The sequence below is a fragment of the Gorilla gorilla genome, chromosome 15 (genome assembly GCF_029281585.2).
Source record: "Gorilla gorilla gorilla isolate KB3781 chromosome 15, NHGRI_mGorGor1-v2.1_pri, whole genome shotgun sequence".
Taxonomy (NCBI): domain Eukaryota; kingdom Metazoa; phylum Chordata; class Mammalia; order Primates; family Hominidae; genus Gorilla; species Gorilla gorilla.
The window spans coordinates 87,856,330-87,876,933 of NC_073239.2; the positions used below are offsets into that span (position 1 = coordinate 87,856,330).

Below are 20,604 nucleotides of genomic sequence, written 5' to 3' on the forward strand. Positions count from 1 at the left end.
TTTTAATATTGTGTTAGTAAGGTAGAATAATGATAGCCACCTTTAATTGTGATGGCATTGTGTCAAGCAATATATGTCATTAACTCAGTTATTCCTTGCCTATGACTCAGTGAAGTTGATGTCCCATTTTACAGATGAGGAAACAGATTTACAGGGGGGGGTAACCCCAAGTTACCAAGTTAGTAAGTTGGAGATAGAGCTTGCGTAGAAATCCAGGCCTATTTTAAGTATAGTCCTTTGTTGCCTCTTTCTTTCTTTCTTTTTTTTTTTTTTTTTTGAGACAGAGTCCTGCTCTTTTGCCCAGGCTGGAGTGCAGTGGTGCGATCTCGGCTCACTGCATGCTCCGCCTCCCGGGTTCACACCATTCTCCTGCCTCAGCCTCCCGAGAAGCTGGGACTACAGGTGCTCGCCACCATGCCCGGCTAATTTTTTTGTATTTTTGGTAGAGATGGAGTTTCACAGTGTTAGCCAGGATGGTCTTGATCTCCTGACCTTGTGATCCACCCACCTTGGCCTCCCAAAGTGCTGGGATTACAAGCGTGAGCCACTGCGCCCGGCCCCTTTGTTTCCTCTTAATTTTATTGTTGATAGTCTATAGAACTCTTTCTGAGGCCAGTTGAAGAACTCAAAGATTTGGAAGTTCAGTTCATTTCATGAGTAGAATGCTTTCTTTGTGCAGCTGTGAAACAGAAAGCAGCTCTTTGGAGAACTACTTGAGAAATTATTTATACTTGATTTACTGTATGCAGTGAATTCTTTCCATTGTTAAACAGTAGAAAAGCAGATCATACATTTATTTTAACATTTCAAAATATGTGTTTGAAACAGATTTGGCAGCTGATCGGAAACTCTTTCGTCTTGTCTCCAATGACTCCTTCATCTCTATTCAGCCTTCCTTATCCTCTTGTGGACAGGACTTGCCAAGGGACTTCAGTGACAAAGTGAACCTGCCAAGTCATAACCACCACCACCATGTTGATCAGTCTCTGTCCAGCGCCTGTGACACAGAAGTAGCTTCTCTTGTACCTTTACACTCACACTCTTACAGAAAAGATCACCGGCCGCGAGGTGTACCACGGACTTCTAGCTCTGCTGTGGCTTTTCCAGACACTTCACTGAATGATTTTCCCCTTTATCAGCAAAGACGTGGATTAGATCCAGTTAGTGAGTTAGAATCTTCCAAGCCTCTTTCTGGATCCAAAGAATCCTTGGTGGAAAATTCTGGTTTATCTGGGGAATTTCAGCTTGCTGGTGACTTGAAAATCAATACTTCTCAGCCACCCACAAAAAGTGGGAAGAGCAAACCTTTGAAAGCAGACAAAAGCATGGACAGCTTGAGGAGCCTGAGCACACGGAGTAGTGGGTCAACAGAAAGCTACTGCAGTGGAACGGACCGGGACACTAACAGTACTGTCAGCAGCTATAAAAGCGAGCAGACCAGCTCAACTCACATAGAGAGCATCCTGTCAGAGCATGAGGAGTCTCCTAAAGCAGGAACAAAAAGTGGGAGGAAGAAAGAGTGCTGTGCAGGCCCAGAGGAGAAGAATAGCTGTACCAGTGACAAAAGGACTAGCAGTGAAAAGATTGCTATGGAAGCGAGTACCAACAGTGGGGTTCACGAGGCCAAGGACCCCACCCCCTCTGATGAGATGCACAACCAGAGAGGTCTCAGCACCTCTGCATCTGAAGAAGCCAATAAAAATCCCCATGCAAACGAATTTACTTCCCAAGGGGACAGACCACCTGGGAACACTGCAGAAAACAAAGAAGAGAAGAGTGATAAGTCAGCTGTTTCTGTGGATTCCAAAGTGCGTAAAGATGTTGGTGGAAAGCAAAAGGAAGGGGATGTTCGACCTAAATCTTCTAGCGTAATCCATCGGACAGCTTCTGCCCACAAGTCAGGCAGGAGACGCACAGGAAAAAAACGGGCTAGCAGTTTTGATTCAAGCCGGCATAGGGACTATGTTTGCTTTCGAGGTGTTTCTGGTACCAAGCCACACAGTGCTATATTTTGTCATGACGAAGACTCTAGTGATCAAAGTGACTTGAGTAGAGCATCAAGTGTTCAGTCTGCTCACCAGTTCAGCAGTGATAGCTCTTCTAGCACCACTTCTCATTCCTGTCAGTCTCCTGAAGGCAGATACAGTGCTCTAAAGACCAAACAGACTCATAAAGAAAGGGGCACAGACTCTGAACACACACACAAAGCTCATTTGGTTCCTGAAGGAACCAGCAAAAAGCGTGCAACACGACGGACTTCTAGCACAAATAGTGCCAAGACTCGTGCCCGAGTGTTGAGCCTGGACAGTGGCACAGTAGCATGTTTGAATGACTCAAACAGGTTAATGGCACCTGAAAGTATAAAGCCCTTAACCACTTCAAAATCAGATCTTGAGGCCAAAGAGGGAGAGGTGCTAGATGAGCTATCTTTATTAGGACGGGCTTCCCAGTTAGAGACAGTCACTCGATCTAGGAATAGCTTGCCAAACCAGGTTGCATTTCCTGAAGGGGAAGAGCAAGATGCAGTCAGTGGAGGTAAGTAAACTGTAAGAAGAGATTTCTCTAAGACTCACTGCTTTTTCGTACTATTAATTAGAGTAGTACTTACTAAAATATGCTTCTGTTAATATTCCCCCTTCCACTGTGTTATTAAAATAAGCCTTCTTGAATGAAGAAGTAGGTGGTTATCTTAGAAAAGGTTTTGGTATGAACACCAAGAACATATTTTTTGGTTGCAATACTTGAATACGTCAATTTGTTCTTGATGGTGTCAAGAACACCAGTTTCTAAGCCAGTTGCCACCTGTTAATGTTTTGCTGGGAATAACAAAAATTAGCCCCCTTCCTTTTTATAGCAATAGCAACAATAAAATATATAATTATTTAAGGGCACCAAACCAGTTTTAATCAACTCTTATACAGTATATGACACTGAACTTTCAAAATTAGATCACTCAGCCTATTATATAAGAGTTTTACAAATATTACTTTAGATCTGATTATGTACATTGAGAATTGTGGCTCTTTTTTTAAGTCTGTATCTTTGGTTTTATTTCTTGCTTACTCAAGTTTTAGGCGTTACGAAAATACTATTTTTTTTCTATAATTTCACACATTATTCTTAAAGTTTATTAAATTCAGATTTGTAGTTTATATTGACATTTGGTATCCATTAATTGATGTAAGATGCCCCCATAATAACAGTGATGGTGTTCTGGTTAAAGTAATAGCTTATTTATTTCAGGTTTTTGGAGAATTGTGCTAATTTGGATAGGTGATTTTATATTCTGTCAGTGTGTGTTGGCCTCTTTATTTCAGAGTTATTTCTTGCTGTGTTCTGCCCAAGATAGTTTGTTTATTTGGTTCTGGTTTTTATGGAGTCTGCTTCTTGAATAGAATCAGAAAAATCAGGTCTTTTGTTGTTAGTACCTTAGCATTTTTAGCCTCTACCCCTATTCCCTTTATTTATGCTTGTATCATTAGTTTTAAAGTTATAGTCTGTTTGATACAGTAATGTTCAGTCATTTATTAAAAGTTAAGCTGGGTTTTGTTTGTACAAACATTATGAAACATATAAATGTATGCTTTTTCTCAAAGATGTTAATTTCACCCGAAGTATTTTAAAAGTCCATATTGTGGTAAACATTTTCTTAGATTTTTTTTGGGGGTCAAGTTTCTAGCCAGATTAATTTCTAATGGGAACGTAAAGAAATTGTCTAGTACCTAAAGAAGAATATAGTTTATCAAACCTAAATATTGAGAACTAATTATATCTGAAGTGGTTATAACCATTTGGTGACAGTAGAGTAATTAAATTCCTTCGAGTCTTTGACCTGGATATAGTTCTCTTTTTTTTTTTGTAAACAACCTGAAATGCTTGTAGTGATTTCTCACACAAATCATATCAGATATGTTCACAGTATGCAAGAAACCATTGGATTTTAAAATATAGCTTAATTTTTAGTTATCAAAATGAATTTTAAGTCAACATGCTATGATAGAAAAATATTGCTGTTCTGAATATTTGTGGAAATGTAAATACTGAAAAAATATGTACAAAAATATGTAGTAAATTCATGCCTTTATATTTAAAATGTCATTTCCTTTTCATGGGGACTGTGAGGTGTTCTGTTTTTTAGGAAAAGTTACCTGAAAGGTGTTATTTGCTTCTCAGTGCTGTTCTTTAAGGTATATTAGCCCTTGTTTTTCCAGGCTCTAGCTTTTGTTTTCTTTTGTTTGTACTGCTTTTTTAAAATTTAAATAACTCAATTAAATGTTAAGAGATAATGAAATAAAAATATCTGCTTTGGTGGAAGAAATGTAATAGTCTGTGGGCTGTTTAAAAACATTTTTTTGCCTAGGGCAGGCATTGCACAGGCTTTTTTAATTTGAGCTTCATTGGGTTTAGAATACAAATAAGAGCAAAACTAAAGCACTTAAATGTGTTGGGGGTTTTTTAATTGGTTTTTATCATAACTAAATATAGGGGTTTTGTTGGGAGTTTACTTGGGCTTTTTGAAAGGTTGGAGGTGGTAGAAGGGGATTTGTTTTGGTTCTTATTATTTAAAAATTACGGAGACTCTCAAATACTGTTTAAAGATACTTGTTTATGTTAACATTATCTGTTACAGTCCTGTCTGACAATTTAGAAGAAATGTTTCTGGGCTATCCTTCCTTACATACTGTACTACTGAAACCTGTCAACCATCATGTTACTGCTTGGCCATTCATATACCTATGCATAAACCATAGGTAGATTTTATCCTAAAGAATATGAAGGTGTCGATAAGTTCTCCAACGATTTCTTTTCATTTTATTTTAAGGTAGGTGGTGGTGGTAGTGTAGAGAGATGGAATTTAGGAAATAGACTTCAAAGTACTAAAATAAAGTACGCTAAAATAGGAGGTAATCTCGTTTAGTGACATGGAGTCAGATACCTTTGTTAGTATGTGGGCTCCACTGTTGTGACTCTAGGAAAGCTACTTACAAACCTCAGCTTCCTCATCTTAAAATGAGATGATTATAGTATCTATCTCATAGGGTTGTTGTGAGGACTAAGGAGTTAAGTTCCTGGCACACAGTAAATGCTTACTAGTGCTGCTGTGACTGTTCAAGGCCAGTTAGTTATGCTGCACAGTGTAGCCTGTCGTTTAACCTTACTAATTCAGTGGTATAAAATTAAAGTAGAAGAAAGTGATTAAATGTAGAAATAAACTAGAGATAGTCTAAGTGTGCCATTGTGAAACTCAATAGTAAAAATAAAAAATTCTGATTCCCTAGTTTCTTACATAATGCCAATAGGAAAAACATTTTTATTAACATCAATTTAGTGACATGGACCTTATTTTGGCAGTAATATGTCATATAACATCTTTTTTAGTCACGTAACAAGTGATTGTTTTCATACGCCCTGTTGTCATTAGTCAAGTTCTTTGGTTAAGACTGAATTTCATCAATAATGGTTTGTGATTACTGAGACAGGAAATATGTTTTAAGTTCAAACTAAGTCATTTTCTGTTGATCTCTTGTTTTGTACTTAATTTTTCTTTTTAAATTATAAGGCATATCTTTATGACTAATATTTTAAGAAATGAAAACTACATAGAAGCTATATGGTAGAAAAATATCCTGTGTTTTCTAGCCTGTGTTACTTTTAAGGAAGTCCTTTTCTTTTGGACCGTTTAAACTTATATCCTGTGTGATTCAATACTGTTATTATAGTATATTTTCTGTGTCACTTAATGGATTACAAAGAATAGCCCGAGTGGACAGATTTGTGTTTACTTACTATTCTTTGTGCTTTTTTTCTGAATTGTTTAACTTCTGTTTCTCTGTGAAATTTATTTTAAATATAATGATTGAGTCACTATTCTGTAAGCATGAAATAGGATCCTAATATAATATTGTGTTGGGAACCAAAAATAATCTTCAAAGAAACAATTATTTAAAGAAAAGTCAGATCTTTTCAATAAAAATTTGTGAGGGTTTGTGCTATAAACATAAATTGAAGGTGTGTTATTTTGTACCCAGATATCATTGAGCATTAGACAAGAAGATAAAGACCAGTAAACAGACAATAAAATGCAAATTGTAGCTTTTGTACTTTACTAAATAGAAGGACTCTCAAGTCTAATAAACTTAATTTTCTGATTTCCCAGTCCACATGGAAAGTTAGAAGCAGTAAATTAGTAGAAGGGATGGGTACTTATAGAAGCTGAAGTAATGACAGCAGAAGAAATACACAGCTAACCCTAAAAGAGAGGCTGTAATAACTGTACAAGCCAAAGCAGGAAACCCAGCGGTGTGTGGTCATTAAATGCAGGGACAGACTATCGTTTTAATAGTGTTCAAAGACATCATAATAGCATAACTTAATACTGTATTAAAGTATAATGCTATACTCATTGTATATGTGGCTGACCTTGATTTCATTAAGGAAAGATGTTCTTTACTGTGAAAAAAGCTTAGACATATATAAAACTGCACAGAAGAATGCTTATTAAATACAGCAAAATAGGTTTGACAAAATTATCTTCCTTTACAACAATATCAAGAAAAGAGGTGTTTATTGGTGAAGCAAATAAATGTTTGTATATAGAATTCCCAAAACCAGCCCATGCCTGATTTTTTCAAGTAGGAACAAACATTACAGTGTTTTTCTTTCTCTCAGCAGTGAAGTTGTGGGAATCCAGCGGTTACATTTTCATACCACCTCTAATTACTGTCTTAATATTCTGGCAGGCCATTAAATCTGTGCCTCAATTTCCTCAACTGTAAAACAGGAATAATAACCATCTAGACCTGTCTCACAGTTAACTGTCAGACTCCAATGAGCTTAAACCTAATGACTGTAGAAATGTGAAAATGCTTTATGTATTGTAGGTTCATTATATAAACAAAGACAGTGACGTCTTTCATTTGTAAGGATGTGTCCCCTCTCAAAAATGTCACTTCGAATACATGTGTTCATCACTACTGACCCTTTATTAAGGGACTCTCCTGAAAGTGGATGCAAAATTGTATCTAACGGGTTGATATCTTTCGTCCCATTCACAAAGGACTAAAAAGGATTAGAAATCACCTATAAAAGTATAAGTAATACTTAAGCTATATTTGTTTGGCTGGTGGACTTGTGGAAAATATCAGTAAGGATGTGCAAATTATCTTTAACGCAAAGCTCAGCTAATAATTTTTTTTTTTCTTGGGACGGAGTCTCACTCTATTGTCCAGGCTGGAGTGCAGTGGTACAATCTCAGCTCACTGCAACCTCCGCCTCCCAGGTTCAAGCGATTCTCCTGCCTCAGCCTCCTGAGTAGCTGGGACTGCAGGTGCCTGCCATGACACCCGGTTAATTTTTGTATTTTTAGTAGAGATGGGGTTTCACCATATTGGCCAGGCTGGTCTCGAACTCCTGACCTTGTGATCCGCCCACCTCGGCCTCCCAAAGTGCTGGGATTACAGGCGTGAGCCACCGTGCCCGCCCATAGCTAGTAATTTTGTTACTGTTTGCTCTGGTTCCTTGGCTTGTCAAAAAGTAGGCCAGTCCTTTAAAATGTTTTCACAGATGGAAATTATTTTAATTCAAAATTGATGCTCAGAAATTGGGCAGTGTTTGGCTTCCCAGAAAATGACACTTAAAAACATTTATTTATTTACTTATTTTTTGTTATTTCCAACAAGAATGAACTTGAAAAGCATTTGTTTTTCCATTGGAACAAAATCTTTGTATGTTGATGGTAGCATCGTTCTTGGCTGACAAAGAAACTAAGAAAGGGAAAAACTATTTAGATAAAGTGGATTTCATGCCTAGACTAAAACATTCCTTTTAGAATGTTTTTGTAAAATTACTTGAATGTTTATGTCTTTATATAGTAATTTTGTTGTTAGGTAAAATCCTTTTTATCCTGAACATTACAATGTGTTTCAGAATGTTTGCAGATGCCTTTTCTTTTTCTGAGAGATATATATACTTGTTTCATACTTTTGTCATCTTTCTTAAGAATTTAATTTCCTAATAGCATTTCTTCTGATCTTTTTGAAGTACTAAATGCCTATTTTTATTTTCGTGATCTTTCCAGATTTACATCTTTTCCTCCCACAATAAACATTTCTCACTGGAAAGAACACTTGAGCAATTTCCTCTGTCTAAATTTTTATTAATTTAATTGAAATTGAGCTACTGCAAGATGCCAACCATAGCAGTACATGACAACTAGAAAGTGACTTATTACATATTATTTCTTTCATAAACTAATCAGGTATATGATTGACATCATTTTTTTTTTGAGACGGAGTCTCACTCTGTTGCCCAGGCTGGAGTGCAGCGGCACGATCTCGGCTCACTGCAAGCTCCACCTTCTGAGTTCACGCCATTCTCCTGCCTCAGCCTCCCGAGTAGCTGGGATTACAGGCGTCCACCACCACGCCCGGCTAATTTTTTGTATTTTTAGTAGAGACGGGGTTTCACCGTGTTAGCCAGGATGGTCTCGGTCTCCTGACCTTGTGATCCGCCTGGCTCGGCCTCCCAAAGTGCTGGGATTACAGGCGTGAGCCACCGCGACCTGCTGACATCATTTTTAAATAGCATCTTTATCTGTGTGTATTTATACTCACAGCTTCCAATTTTTGAGATAGAATTTGGATAGCCATTACCTCCTACCTCATTAAATTTTGCTCTTTGGGCATCCCAGCTATTCTAAAAGTATATTAGTGCCTTTAATGCTTTCTATGCTTTTATTCACAGAGTAGAACCAACTGATAGTCTATAATTGTAATACTACCATAAAAAATAAATAGTTGCACTAAAATAATTCATTTTAGAACGTGTAGAATTTTCCTTATCTCATTGAGATAAATGTGAAGTAACTCCTGAGGTGGGAGGTATGTATTATGGATTAAACTTCCTTTGTTATCTTCAGGAATGGACCAGATCACAGCTGTCTAAAATGTCAGAGGATATTTTTGGTTTGTCCATGAATTGAACTTAGGCATTTAGTAAATGCTTAAACTTAATTGAGTGATTGCGTCAGTATAACAAAAGGAAAAAGCTAAATTATCTGAAGGGTCCTCTTATTTTTATTTTATTTATTTTGTTTTTAATTTTATTTTATTTTAGATGGAGTTTCACTCTTGTTGCCTAGGCTGGAGTGCAGTGGCACGATCTTGGCTCACTGCAACCTCCGCCTCTTGGGTTCAAGTGATTCTCCTGCCTCAGCCTCCCGAGTAGCTGAGATTACAGGCGCCTGCCACCACACCTGCTAATTTTTGTATTTTTAGTAGAGACAGGGTTTCATCATGTTGGTCAGGCTGATCTCGAACTCCTGACTTCAGGTGATCCACCCACCTCGGCCTCCCAAAGTGCTGGGATTACAGGCGTGAGTCACTGCGCCCGGCCTGAAGGTTCCTCTTAAACTTATTATGATTGTGAAGTCAGTCTTTTTAACACAAATAAATGATTAGAAAGTCGAGACTTGTACGTTTGAAAAAATACATTTCAAAATATACAACTCTCTGGATATATACCCTTGGAAGTATTTTATACTTCTTGTCATTCACGGTTTTTGAATTGCTTGCATGTTTTTTCTTTTTTACCTACACATGCATAAAGTTTAGTTGTACTAGAGTGCTAATTTTTCACTATCTGCATTTTATGCTCTTACTATTGAATTAATTTCATTCTTTGCCAGAGATACTGGGTTTTAAGCAGTGTCAAAATGTCAACTCCAAAAACAGTCTTTAAAGTATTTTCTCCCTTCTCTCTGATTCCCTAGTTAAAAGATTAGATTTTTTTTTTTGGTTTACTATTTTTCTTCTATAAAGTTAAACAATTCAAAAAGAGTTTATTACAATTGGATTCTGGAAGGGAATATTTATCAAGTATGGCTATAACATATGTGACTATGTGTGCTTACAGCAAATTATTTTAAGCTTTAAAGACACATTTTCCTCCTTTGGCTGGAATAGAACTGGACCCCCTACTCGACTATTCCAAATAGAGATGTTCTGTAAGTAGCACATTCCCAGGGGCATGGCTTAATCTTACATACTGTGACCATAAATTGTAGTATAGCATTTTCACTTGAATGTGTGATACTGTTAAAGCAGTTGCCATAGTCAACATTTTGAAAATTCTTGTAACAGTAGGTGTTTACCCCCTGAATATTATAAGAGACAGCATAGACAGTAATCATAATTCCACTTTAACATTGTTCACTGGATGCCTAAACTTTCATCTTGATGTGTTTCTAAGACTGTTAAGAAAGTAAGTGATATAATATGCAGCTATTTTGCAGATAACAAAATATAAATGGTGTATTACTAGCAAAAAAAATTGTTTTCTTAAGAAACCAAGAAACATTTTGACTAAAAGTGGACACTTTAGTTTGTCTTTTCACCCCAGTACTATGGAATAATTAGCTTTTACTTAAGATTAACACCATTAAGTCTTCAGTAGAAGGAAGATAGTAAAGAAAACCGTCTCATGTTTCTCTTCTTCCTATTCTGTATGATTACATACTGCTTTTATCCCAAATCCTTCTGAATAATTTTGGTACATTTTATGAATTAAATTATCTTCTATAAATTATGTCTGGGTAAATTTTACTCTGCTATTTTGGCTGAAACAGTATCTAGAACTAGAAAAAATGTTTGAAAGTTTCTTGATGTAGTTGGATTGACTTGTAAATTGAGCATAGTAGTTTGTTACAAATAATGCTTTATAAATAATAGCATAATAGTTTGTAACAACTGTAGAATAGAAATCTTTAGTATAATATTTCACAAAATAATTCTTGAATTGAGTTTAAAAATAGTGATTTAAATTCCATAACCTGAGTTAAACCTTATTGGTGTCTAAGAACTGTTAGCAGGTATACCAATTGTTCGTCTGATTTTTCATTTCTTCCCTCAATTGGCTTGTTTTCTTCTCTGCTTTGTTTCATCCTTCATCCATTGATTGCCCTGCCCTAATACATGTTTTCTCCTTTGTGGCAATGCTGACTGCATTTTCATTTCATTGAAGTCATGGTTGTCAGGAATTGGCAAAGTATGTAATGTGCCTTGTAGCTGTGGTCACAGAAAGGCAACCTTATCTTTCTAGATAAGCACTGTTCAATATAACTTTGTGTGATGATGGAAATGTTCTGTATCTGCACTGTCCAGTAATGGTAACCACTAGCTACATGTAGCAACGGAGCACTTGAAGTATGATTCATCAATCTCAGGAACTGAATTTTTATTTTTATTTAATTTTAATTTAAGTTTAAATAGCCACATATGGCTAATGGCTACTGCATTGGACAACAGTTGTAGATGACCGGATTTAATCAGCATCTTTTGCTGTCATAGGCCATATATAATTTTTGTGTACATGGACTTTTACCCCACAAGTAAAGGAATTTAAAGGAAGTTTCATGTTTGGAAAGAATGTTTCTGTGCTAACTTGTGTTTTTATTCATATTTAGCATCAAAATGCCCTTTCTCAAAAGCAAAATGATTCCCAAATTATTTAGATCACACAGTTGTTTTGTTTTATATTTAAATGGATGAAAATCATTTTACATTTTGCTTTAGAAACCCAAATCGGTCAATTTCTGTGGTTTTGTAAGATCTGTGTAGTTCTACTAAGCCATTGTTGTGATGTTCTCATGTTGTATGCTTGGCTTTAGTACAAACTAAAAAAAGTACAAACAATAAAGTACGAACTTTATTGCTTGTTTGTTTGTACTTTATTTTTTGTAGATTAAGCTATGAGTTCCTGTGCTTGCCAATTTGCCAATATTTGCTTCCTAAAGTTGAGAGGACCAGAGCCAGGGGCATGGAGTTGAATAAAGTTTGATGGGAATGAAGTACCTTTAGAGTAAAATATATTCATGCTATGTTGAATTAACACACTGGTTTTGCAGCTTCACAACCAGAGGTTTCATTTAATGCTGCCAAAATTATGGCACAGAGTACTGTGAGATAAACTTACTGCCTTACTCCTTGTCATCAACAGTGAAATATACTGTCTTTGCTGCTTTTACAATACTCACGAATGTAAGAAACTAATGTCCTATTTCCATTAGTGGAAACTAATCAATACTGTGCTTTTAAGGTTGACTTAATTAACCGGGCAATAGAGGAATATGGGACCAAAATAAATGAAACTTTCAGGAAAAGATTTAAACAACAGAGATCTTAAAAATAGGAAATTGAGGTTGAAGAGAAGATGGTGAGGCTAGATAATAAGTCAAAAACATTATTTTTAAATAAACAATTATCTTTAAATAAATGACAGATACTTTTTGTGTATTACCTGATATGATAGATTGACAGTATACATGTGAAAACAGTTTGGATTAATAAGTTCACTTTACCCATGAGGGTGGGAAGTGAAGGGAAAGCCAGGCTCAGCTGCTATTTACATCTCTGACCTAGGCTCTTGTTTGACCTAAGTCTGTCTTGATGCAGCAGCACAAGCCAGCGAGGAGGCAGTGTCATTTCGCCGTGAACGCAGCACATTTAGGCGCCAGGCAGTACGGCGCCGGCACAATGCAGGGAGTAACCCTACCCCTCCTACATTGCTCATCGGATCACCCTTAAGGTATGGTATTTTCAATTCCACCAAGTTTAGCATGCATGTAACAGCCCTTCTAATCTGTTCCGCCAGTCCCAAGAAAGCATTTGAAGAGCTTTGTTTTTCTTTTCCTTTCTGTTTCTTTGCTATACATTTAAGCCCTTTTTGGCTTTTTCTGCATGTGACCATGAGCCTGTTGCATTATGCATGCTTTATGTTGCACTGTTTAAGTAAAATGATCAGATTGGTTTAGTCAATTTTAAATCACTTGAGGGCAGTTGCAGGATGTATATAGTGGGCCTTAGTCAGCTTTCCTTTTTTTTTTTCTCCCACTCCAAATTAATAATCATGCAATATTTTCCCCAGTATCTTGACAGTATTTAATATAATATGAACAAATACAAACTGAGTGGTGAGCTTGTTGAGGAATAACAAATAATTCACTTAAACTTGATAAGCCAGTTTGATTGTTTTATTTCACTAAAATATGATATGATTTATTTTATATTACCTAAAACTTGGTGCCTTTTATAATCATCAGGATCTGGTAAATGACAGAACTAACATACATAATTTATGTAAAGTGTGGTCAATTGGAGAGAGATATATATTTGTATATATTTATTAAATTTTTCAAGCTCTGTATTGTGGTAAACAAAAACATCATTACTTTTTCCAGTAGTCCTAAGTAAGAAAGCATCCATTCATAACATTGTGGATAATTTTTCATTAAAATTCCAGTAACTACTTTATTCTTAATTACATCAAATCTGCTGAATCTATGCCCTGAATTAGAAATATAAAAATCTATCCAAAAGACTTGGGCTTTAATTTATTTTAAGAATACAAAAACAGATATAAATACTTTTTTTTTTTTTTTTTGAGACACTCTGTTGCCCAGGCAGGAGTGCAGTCGCGTGATCTTGGCTCACTGCAACCTCCGCCTCCCAAGTTCAAGTGATTCTCCTGGCTCAGCTTCCCGAGGAGCTGGGATTACAGTTGTATACCACCCTGCCTGGCTAATTTTTATATTATTGTAGAGACAGGGTTTTTTTGCCTTGTTGGCCAGGCTGGTCTTGAACTCCTGACCTCAAGTAATCTGCCTGCCTTGGCCTCGCGAAGTGCTGGAATTAGGGGCATGAGCCACTGTGTTCTGCCCCAAAAATGGATATACATACTTTACATATGCCTGCTTAAGCAGTGCATATATTATACAAAATACTTTCATTAGTCTCTGTGTCCCAAAAGTACCATTTTACAAATTATTTTCTAGCTACATTTTAATTTCAAATTCAAAAGGAAGAACATTTGATGAAATAACTGCTGTTAAGTGCATGGTAGGTTGGAACAGATAAACCCCTTCTCTTGTTAAAACCTTGTTCTCAAAACAAGCAAAATCCTTGTTTCTGTAAAATATTTTATTTCATACTCCCCTGAGATTTAAGACTTGCTTGTTTTCCTAGATTTTACAGTCAAGAACTTTGTCTTTAACGAGGCACCCCTGGAATATCTCGGAATGTGCTGTGATTCTGGGGGCTGCCCAGTTCACAAATTGTTCATTGCTCAATTAAAACTCCTTTAAATTAAAAAAATAATAATAAAAGGCTGGGCGCTGTGGCTCATGCCTGTAATCCCAGCACTTTGGGAGGCTGAGGTGGGCGGATCACCTGAGGTCAAGAGTTTTGAGACTAGCCAACATGGTGAAACCTCGTCTCTACTAAAAATAAAAAAAAAAATTAGCTGGGCGTGGTGGTACGCGCCTGTAGTCCCAGCTACTCAGGGTGGCTGAGGCAGGAGAATTGCCTGAACCCAGGAGGTGGAGGTTGCAGTGAGCCAAGATTGCGTCACTGCACTCCAGCCTAGGTGACAGAGGGAGACTCCATCTCAAAAAAAAAAAAAAAAGAACTTCATCTTTCATAGATCATGTTCCTAATTAATTCTTCAGTAAGTCAAAATTCTATAAAAAGTAATATGGATTAATTAAACCAATATTTAAAATATAAAAATGAGAAGACAATCAATTTAACAGAAACACTTGTTCTAGAAACCTTTTCTGAGCCTTTTGTTTTTGTGAGCCTTCCTGTTCTTTTTCCTTTCTACTTTGCCTTTTCCTGCCTGAAGTAACTTTTCTTTCTGCTGATGGATTTGGAGCATAGTCTCAACATGTAGAAAGAGCTCAGCGTTTTATTTTACTTTTTCTATTTTGTTTCTAACCTCTTCTTTTTGCCCCTTGAATAATACTTGCCAAAGGCACCTTTTTTGCTTTCTTACTCCATGTTTATATAAAACTTTTTTTTTTAACTTTTGCTTTTCAGTTTTTAAAAATTATATCATTCTTTGCCACTAATGAGCCTGCTGGATACCACTTAGCAAACATATGCAGGCAAATTAGTTTTTTGTCCTCTACTAGGTGGAATATTAAAGAGCTGTGTTCTAACTCCAGCCAATCACATACAATTTTCCCATGTTTTTCTGGGGTTTGGAATACATTACCATTCAAATGAGGATGTTGTGTACTACTTTTTTTTTTTTTTTTTTGAGACGGAGTCTTGCTCTGTCGCCCAGGCTGGAGTGCAGTGGCGCGATCTCGGCTCACCGCAACCTCCGCCTCCTGGGTTCAAGCCATTCTCCTGGCTCAGCCTCCTGAGTAGCTGGGATTATAGGTGCCCGCCACCATGCCCAGCTAATTTTTTGGATTTTTAGCAGAGATGGGGTTTCACTATGCTGGCCAGGCTGGTCTTGAACTCCTGACCTCGTGATCCACCCGCCTTGGCCTTTCAAAGTGCCGGGATTACAGGCATGAGCCACTGCGCCCAGCCCCTACTACTTATTTTTAAAGGGTTCACATTATAGTTTTTGAAAAGTAGTCTTCTAATAATCAGCTTGTAGTTTTTGTTGAGGTTCCAGGATATTCCTAGTACAAAGGTTGCATATATCTTAAATAAGCTGACTTCATCATGGGTAAAGTAAAATAAAATTTATCTGTGGGGAAATAGGGAGAAACACCAATTTATTCATCTTTTGTAACTGTAAAAAAATTCGGGTAAAGTATATTGGTGTTATTCCTCAGTGTGAGTTACAGAATAGTAATCTCGTCTTTAAGTATAGGATGATACGGTCATTTAAAGTTTGGAAAAATTATCAAAAAGAAATGGTAGATGTGGCAACACTTTCATTACAAGTGCTATATAAATACTAGTAAATATACTAATTTATTTTAAACTTTAATGAATATGTAAGTGACCACCCAAAAGGCAACTTGGTAAAATATACGTCCCCAAGGATTGGGAGTGAATTATCAATTTTCTTACAAAGAGAATTTGCATTTATTTTATAATGCTTATAAGAATATACTGTTTCAGAATTATTTTTTAAAGTTTTATTTAAAAAATTGTTCGCTTTATAGGTAGGTTTTGTTGGCCTTTGCTAATTCTTCCCAGTTAGTAGGCCTAAAAAAGACATATTTAAAATATTTATAATACAAATATTAAGAGTTGTGTATTTATCATCCTAAATGTGGTATCTTTTTAATTCTAGTTAATTGCCTGGAATGGAATGAAATCATCAGTGCATTTCAGGGAAGGGGAAAAACGCTTTAGTGTATTCTTAAAATTTATTTTTTAAAATACAAGTTAAAAAATCTGTAATACAATAAGGTCATAGTAATAACTGAGAATTCATGATTAGGAATTCATAGGGGTCCCTTTGTGGTGCTCAGAAATGAATCCACCAACTATTTTTTTTGGTACTTTATTCAAAACACTCTTCTGGGTTTTTCTAGAATGTAGAGACATATAAGAATAATGTAATCATACTCTTAGACTTTACATTTTAGTTGGAGAGACACATAGAAAGGTAACTAGCAGTATAAGCAGAATGTGTCAAGTGCCAATTAAGTGATACAGAAGGAAAGACGAAGACCAACTATTTTTCAGTCATTCATAGTAGAAATGTTAACAATTAAGATTGCATGTCAGTGGTGCTAGTGATAGCTGATAGTTTTAGACCTAAATTTCTACCTTTTCTTTTGCAGTGTTATAAAATAGTTGCTACCCTTACTCAAACTGGTAGTTTTGACATAGAAGCATAAAAAAAGATTTATTTGTACCATTATTAGTTTAGGATAAAGTGCAGCCCTCCAGGAATATGTTTTCTAACAAGTTATGTGAAAATAATGGACTTTTTTATTTCTGTTAGAGGATTGTGACAATAGGAATTCAAGAGACATCAGCATTTATTTGTTATTTCCTCTTCCGAACCATATTCCAGTCTCATTTACACGGATCCATCATTTTAGAAAATCTTTAAAATAATTGGGAAACTAATAATTTCTCAAAGGATATTAGGCCTAAGTTTGATAAAATTTTTAAATACTTGGTATTTTGAGATTAAAATTTATTTATTAGAAATTTTAATAAAAATTATCTAAATTAATTTTTTTTTTTTTTTGAGACAGAGTCTTACTCTGTTGCCCAGGCTGGAGTGCAGTGGCACAATCTCGGCTCACTGCAAGCTCCACCTCCCGGGTTCACGCCATTCTCCTGCCTCAGCCTCCCTAGTAGCTGGGACTACAGGCGCCCACCACCATGCCTGGCTAATTTTTTTTTTTTGTATGTTTAGTAGAGACGGGGTTTCATGGTGTTAGCCAGGATGGTCTCAATCTCCTGACCTTGTGATCCACCTGCCTCGGACTCCCAAAGTGCTGGAATCACAGGTGTGAGCCACCGTGCCTGGCCAAATTGTCTAAATTAATTTAATAAAAATTAAATTGATAGTCAAAACCCTGATGTTTATAATCACATGGATTCTGGCTAATTTTATTTATTTATTTTTAATTCTGGTGTTGATTTTTATGCATTGTCTAATATCTTAAAAACCTTTTTGTATATTGGATATACATTGTGCATCTCTGTGTTGAAGATGAGCATATGCTCAAATGCGTTCATGCCAAAATACATCTAGCTGCCATATGGCAACTTGGCTTATGATGTCAAGTGAAAAAAAATCGATAGAAAAATTTGTTGAGTACGTATTTTGTAAAATTCTGTGTCTTCTGAATCGGAAGGGACACAGGGACATGGTACCTGAACTACTACTTAAACATTTTTTTCTCAGTATTTTCTTCCTTGTGAAATTTGTCCTTTTTGGTAAGGTTTGTGGATAAGTTTAGATAGATTCTGAGGAAGAGTAACAAATTATGTATGTGTGGAAGATAAAAACCTTATCTGATTATATTAGTTCCCAAGATTATCTGTTGATTTATATCTATTCTACAAATATTCCAGTCTGAAGAAATTATTAAATAAATACTTTTATCATTATGGCTTAAAAAATAATGCCAGTAAGGACTGACAAGTCCACATTTGTAGACTTAGTTTTTTCATATGTTGTGTGCATTCCTATCCTCTGCCTGGAATGTGTACTTTTCATTGGTGAAATGAAGTAGTACAGGTTAATAGGACTTCCTGGGATGATGGAAATATTCTATAATCTGCCCTGTTCTATATGGTAGACACTAACTACTCACTACTGCCTGCTTTGGTAGCTATTAGCTCTGGTAGCACTAGGTATGTTATGTAGTTACTGAGCATTTGAAATATTAGCAGGACCAAGGAACTAAAGTTTTAATTTGGATAGTCACAGGCTACTGTATCAGACAGCATAGTTCCAGAATATATTCTATTATCATAACCACAGGCTTAAGATATATATATATATATGTATGTATGTATGTTTCAACATAGCCTTTTATTTCATGGTCATTCTGCAATACATGAGTTTGTTTTATGTGTACTAGAGAAAGAATTACATTGAATTCAAAGGATTAGAGAGATGTTGATACTCATGAAAAATGATAAAGTAACTGAATAAGGCCATTCTAAGTAGGATTCTTTTATTCATTCTAGAGGTCTAATAATTTTAGTTGCAGACTCTGGGATTGTTAAAGGTAAACTTCAATCGACAGATTGCAGAGTTGCATTGAACATCATGTAGAGAATAATAATTATACTCAAAACATTTTTTCATGAGTTTTGTCAGTTTAAATTTGACTAAATATTATACTAAGAACATTAAAATTCATAGTATCATAAAAATATGAAAGTATAAAATAAGTTAATATAGTCTCTTAATTTGGATAATTTTTATTAAAATTTCTAATAAATAAATTTTAATCTCAAAATATCAAGTATTTAAAAATTTTATCAAACTTAGGCCTAATATCCTTTGAGAAATTACTAGTTTCCCAATTATTTTAAAGATTTTCTAAAATGATGGATCCATGTAAATGAGACTGGAATATGGTTTGGAAGAAGAAATAACAAAATTTGTTATGGGAACGTAACTAATACTTGTATATAAAGCATGTGGCCTTATTTCAGAAAGATGTAAGCTTTTTATAGATAACACTTTATATTAATTCTGCCTCTGACTATATTCCATGGCAATTTGTATTTCATTGGTTGAGTCAGTTATTCTGGTTTTCTTGCTAGTTTGTGATTTTTTTTGATTCAAGATTGTTATTTTGGTTGCATTTGATAAAGATTATTTGGTTTTCAAGTGCATATAAACTTGTTTTATTGTGAGTTTGAGATCTCAGAATATTTGAAAGAACAATTCTAGAGTTATTACAAGGCTATAAATGAAAGTGCATATTTAACGGAAACATAGGGCTTATCTGTTGGGGACCAGCCGCAGCACACATATATTGAATGTACTTATGATTCTTTTTTGCTGCTTTCTTTTTCCTTACACTAGAATTTAGTTGGCTTGAGGTGGAAAAAAGTCGCAGATTGACCAATTTACATGTACATTTAATGTTGACTGCATTTGTCTCTTCAAATCAAATTTGTAAGGACCAGAAGATTTAAGTTGGCAATGTAATCTGTATATTTTGCAAAGTTTGTTGGCGCTTTCTTAGGTTATGTTGAAAAAAAGTGCCTTTTTGAAATCAGTTTTCTATGTTGACTTCATTCTAGGTATTGTTTTCTCTTTTCTTCCCTGTAATGTCTCCCCAATCCATGTTTTTTCCTAGCCTTCAAGATGGTCAGCAAGGCCAGCAGTCCACAGCCCAGGTCAAAGTCCAGTCCCGCCCCCCTTCCCAGGCTGCAGTGCTCAGTGCTAGTGCCTCCTTGCTGGTGAGAAATGGGAGTGTCCACTTAGAAGCATCACATGACAATGCATCTGCTGTAGGCGGTAGCAGTTTGCACGATGAACTTGGTATGCAGGCCTTATGTAATCTTGATGATACAAAAACTTTAATGCAGCAGATAGATGGGTAATGATTGCAGTTCTTTTTTGAGATAGTTTCATTTTGGAACTATGCATAGGAGCACTTTTTACATAGGATTTACCCTATGTGTTAGGAAAATGTGACTTTTTGCTTTTTCCTTTTCTGTTTCTCTCTACTCTTATTCTGCATTTTCTTTGTTCATGTCCATTTTTAATAGGTAGTTAAAGTGTTAATATATGTTCACACTCAATTCTGTTTTTCCCAGGCATTTATACCATGTAGGAGAAAACGTTGACTTTTTTAAAAAAAAGTTTCTTACTAAACTTTAATTTCTTTGAATATTTTGAATGTGCTTTAGGAAAGGGAAAAGTGCTTTCTAATTGTCTGCCACTATAGAATCTTTCTTTAAGATATTCTATATTTCACACTATGTTCGTCATCTGTAGTAGGTTTTATTTTAATTCAAAATACAGTACTCTAAGGACATCATGGCTCCGTACTAATGTCACATAATAACTTTATAAAGTTTATTTCTTGTTCTTGTCAATATATCTATAAACATATAAATTATTGAATAATTAATTCTCAGAAGTGTGATATCATTAAACATCAGTGATACATACCTACTCAGATATCTGTCTTATGCATTATTTAAGGGTGATACTTTATGTTACTTTGGTTTCTGTGTCTCTGTATAATCTAGCTGTCTTGTTCTCAGAATACAGGTTAGTAATGGTTTAAGTAAATATAATGAAGAAAAACTAGTTATTCAGAAATAATTCACTTGAAAGCATTTACTCATTGTGATTTTGTTTATT

General features: G+C 35.5%; 1 protein-coding gene across 10 annotated transcripts in view; it reads left to right on the plus strand.

Moving 5' to 3' along the window:
* Positions 1 to 20,604, plus strand: part of PCNX1 (pecanex 1) — a 207,376-nt gene that overhangs the window by 67,906 nt on the left and 118,866 nt on the right. For 3 of the 10 annotated variants that reach the window (XM_031001771.3, XM_031001773.3, XM_055362221.2), the window contains 3 exons: positions 829 to 2,535; positions 12,450 to 12,582; positions 19,589 to 19,773. In XM_031001771.3, coding sequence (XP_030857631.1) covers positions 829 to 2,535; positions 12,450 to 12,582; positions 19,589 to 19,773 — 2,025 coding nt within the window. Of the gene's footprint in view, positions 1 to 828; positions 2,536 to 12,434; positions 12,583 to 19,588; positions 19,774 to 20,604 lie in introns of all 10 variants that reach the window. The other 7 variants (XM_063697936.1, XM_063697937.1, XM_031001775.3 and 4 more) reach the window with 5 other exon arrangements.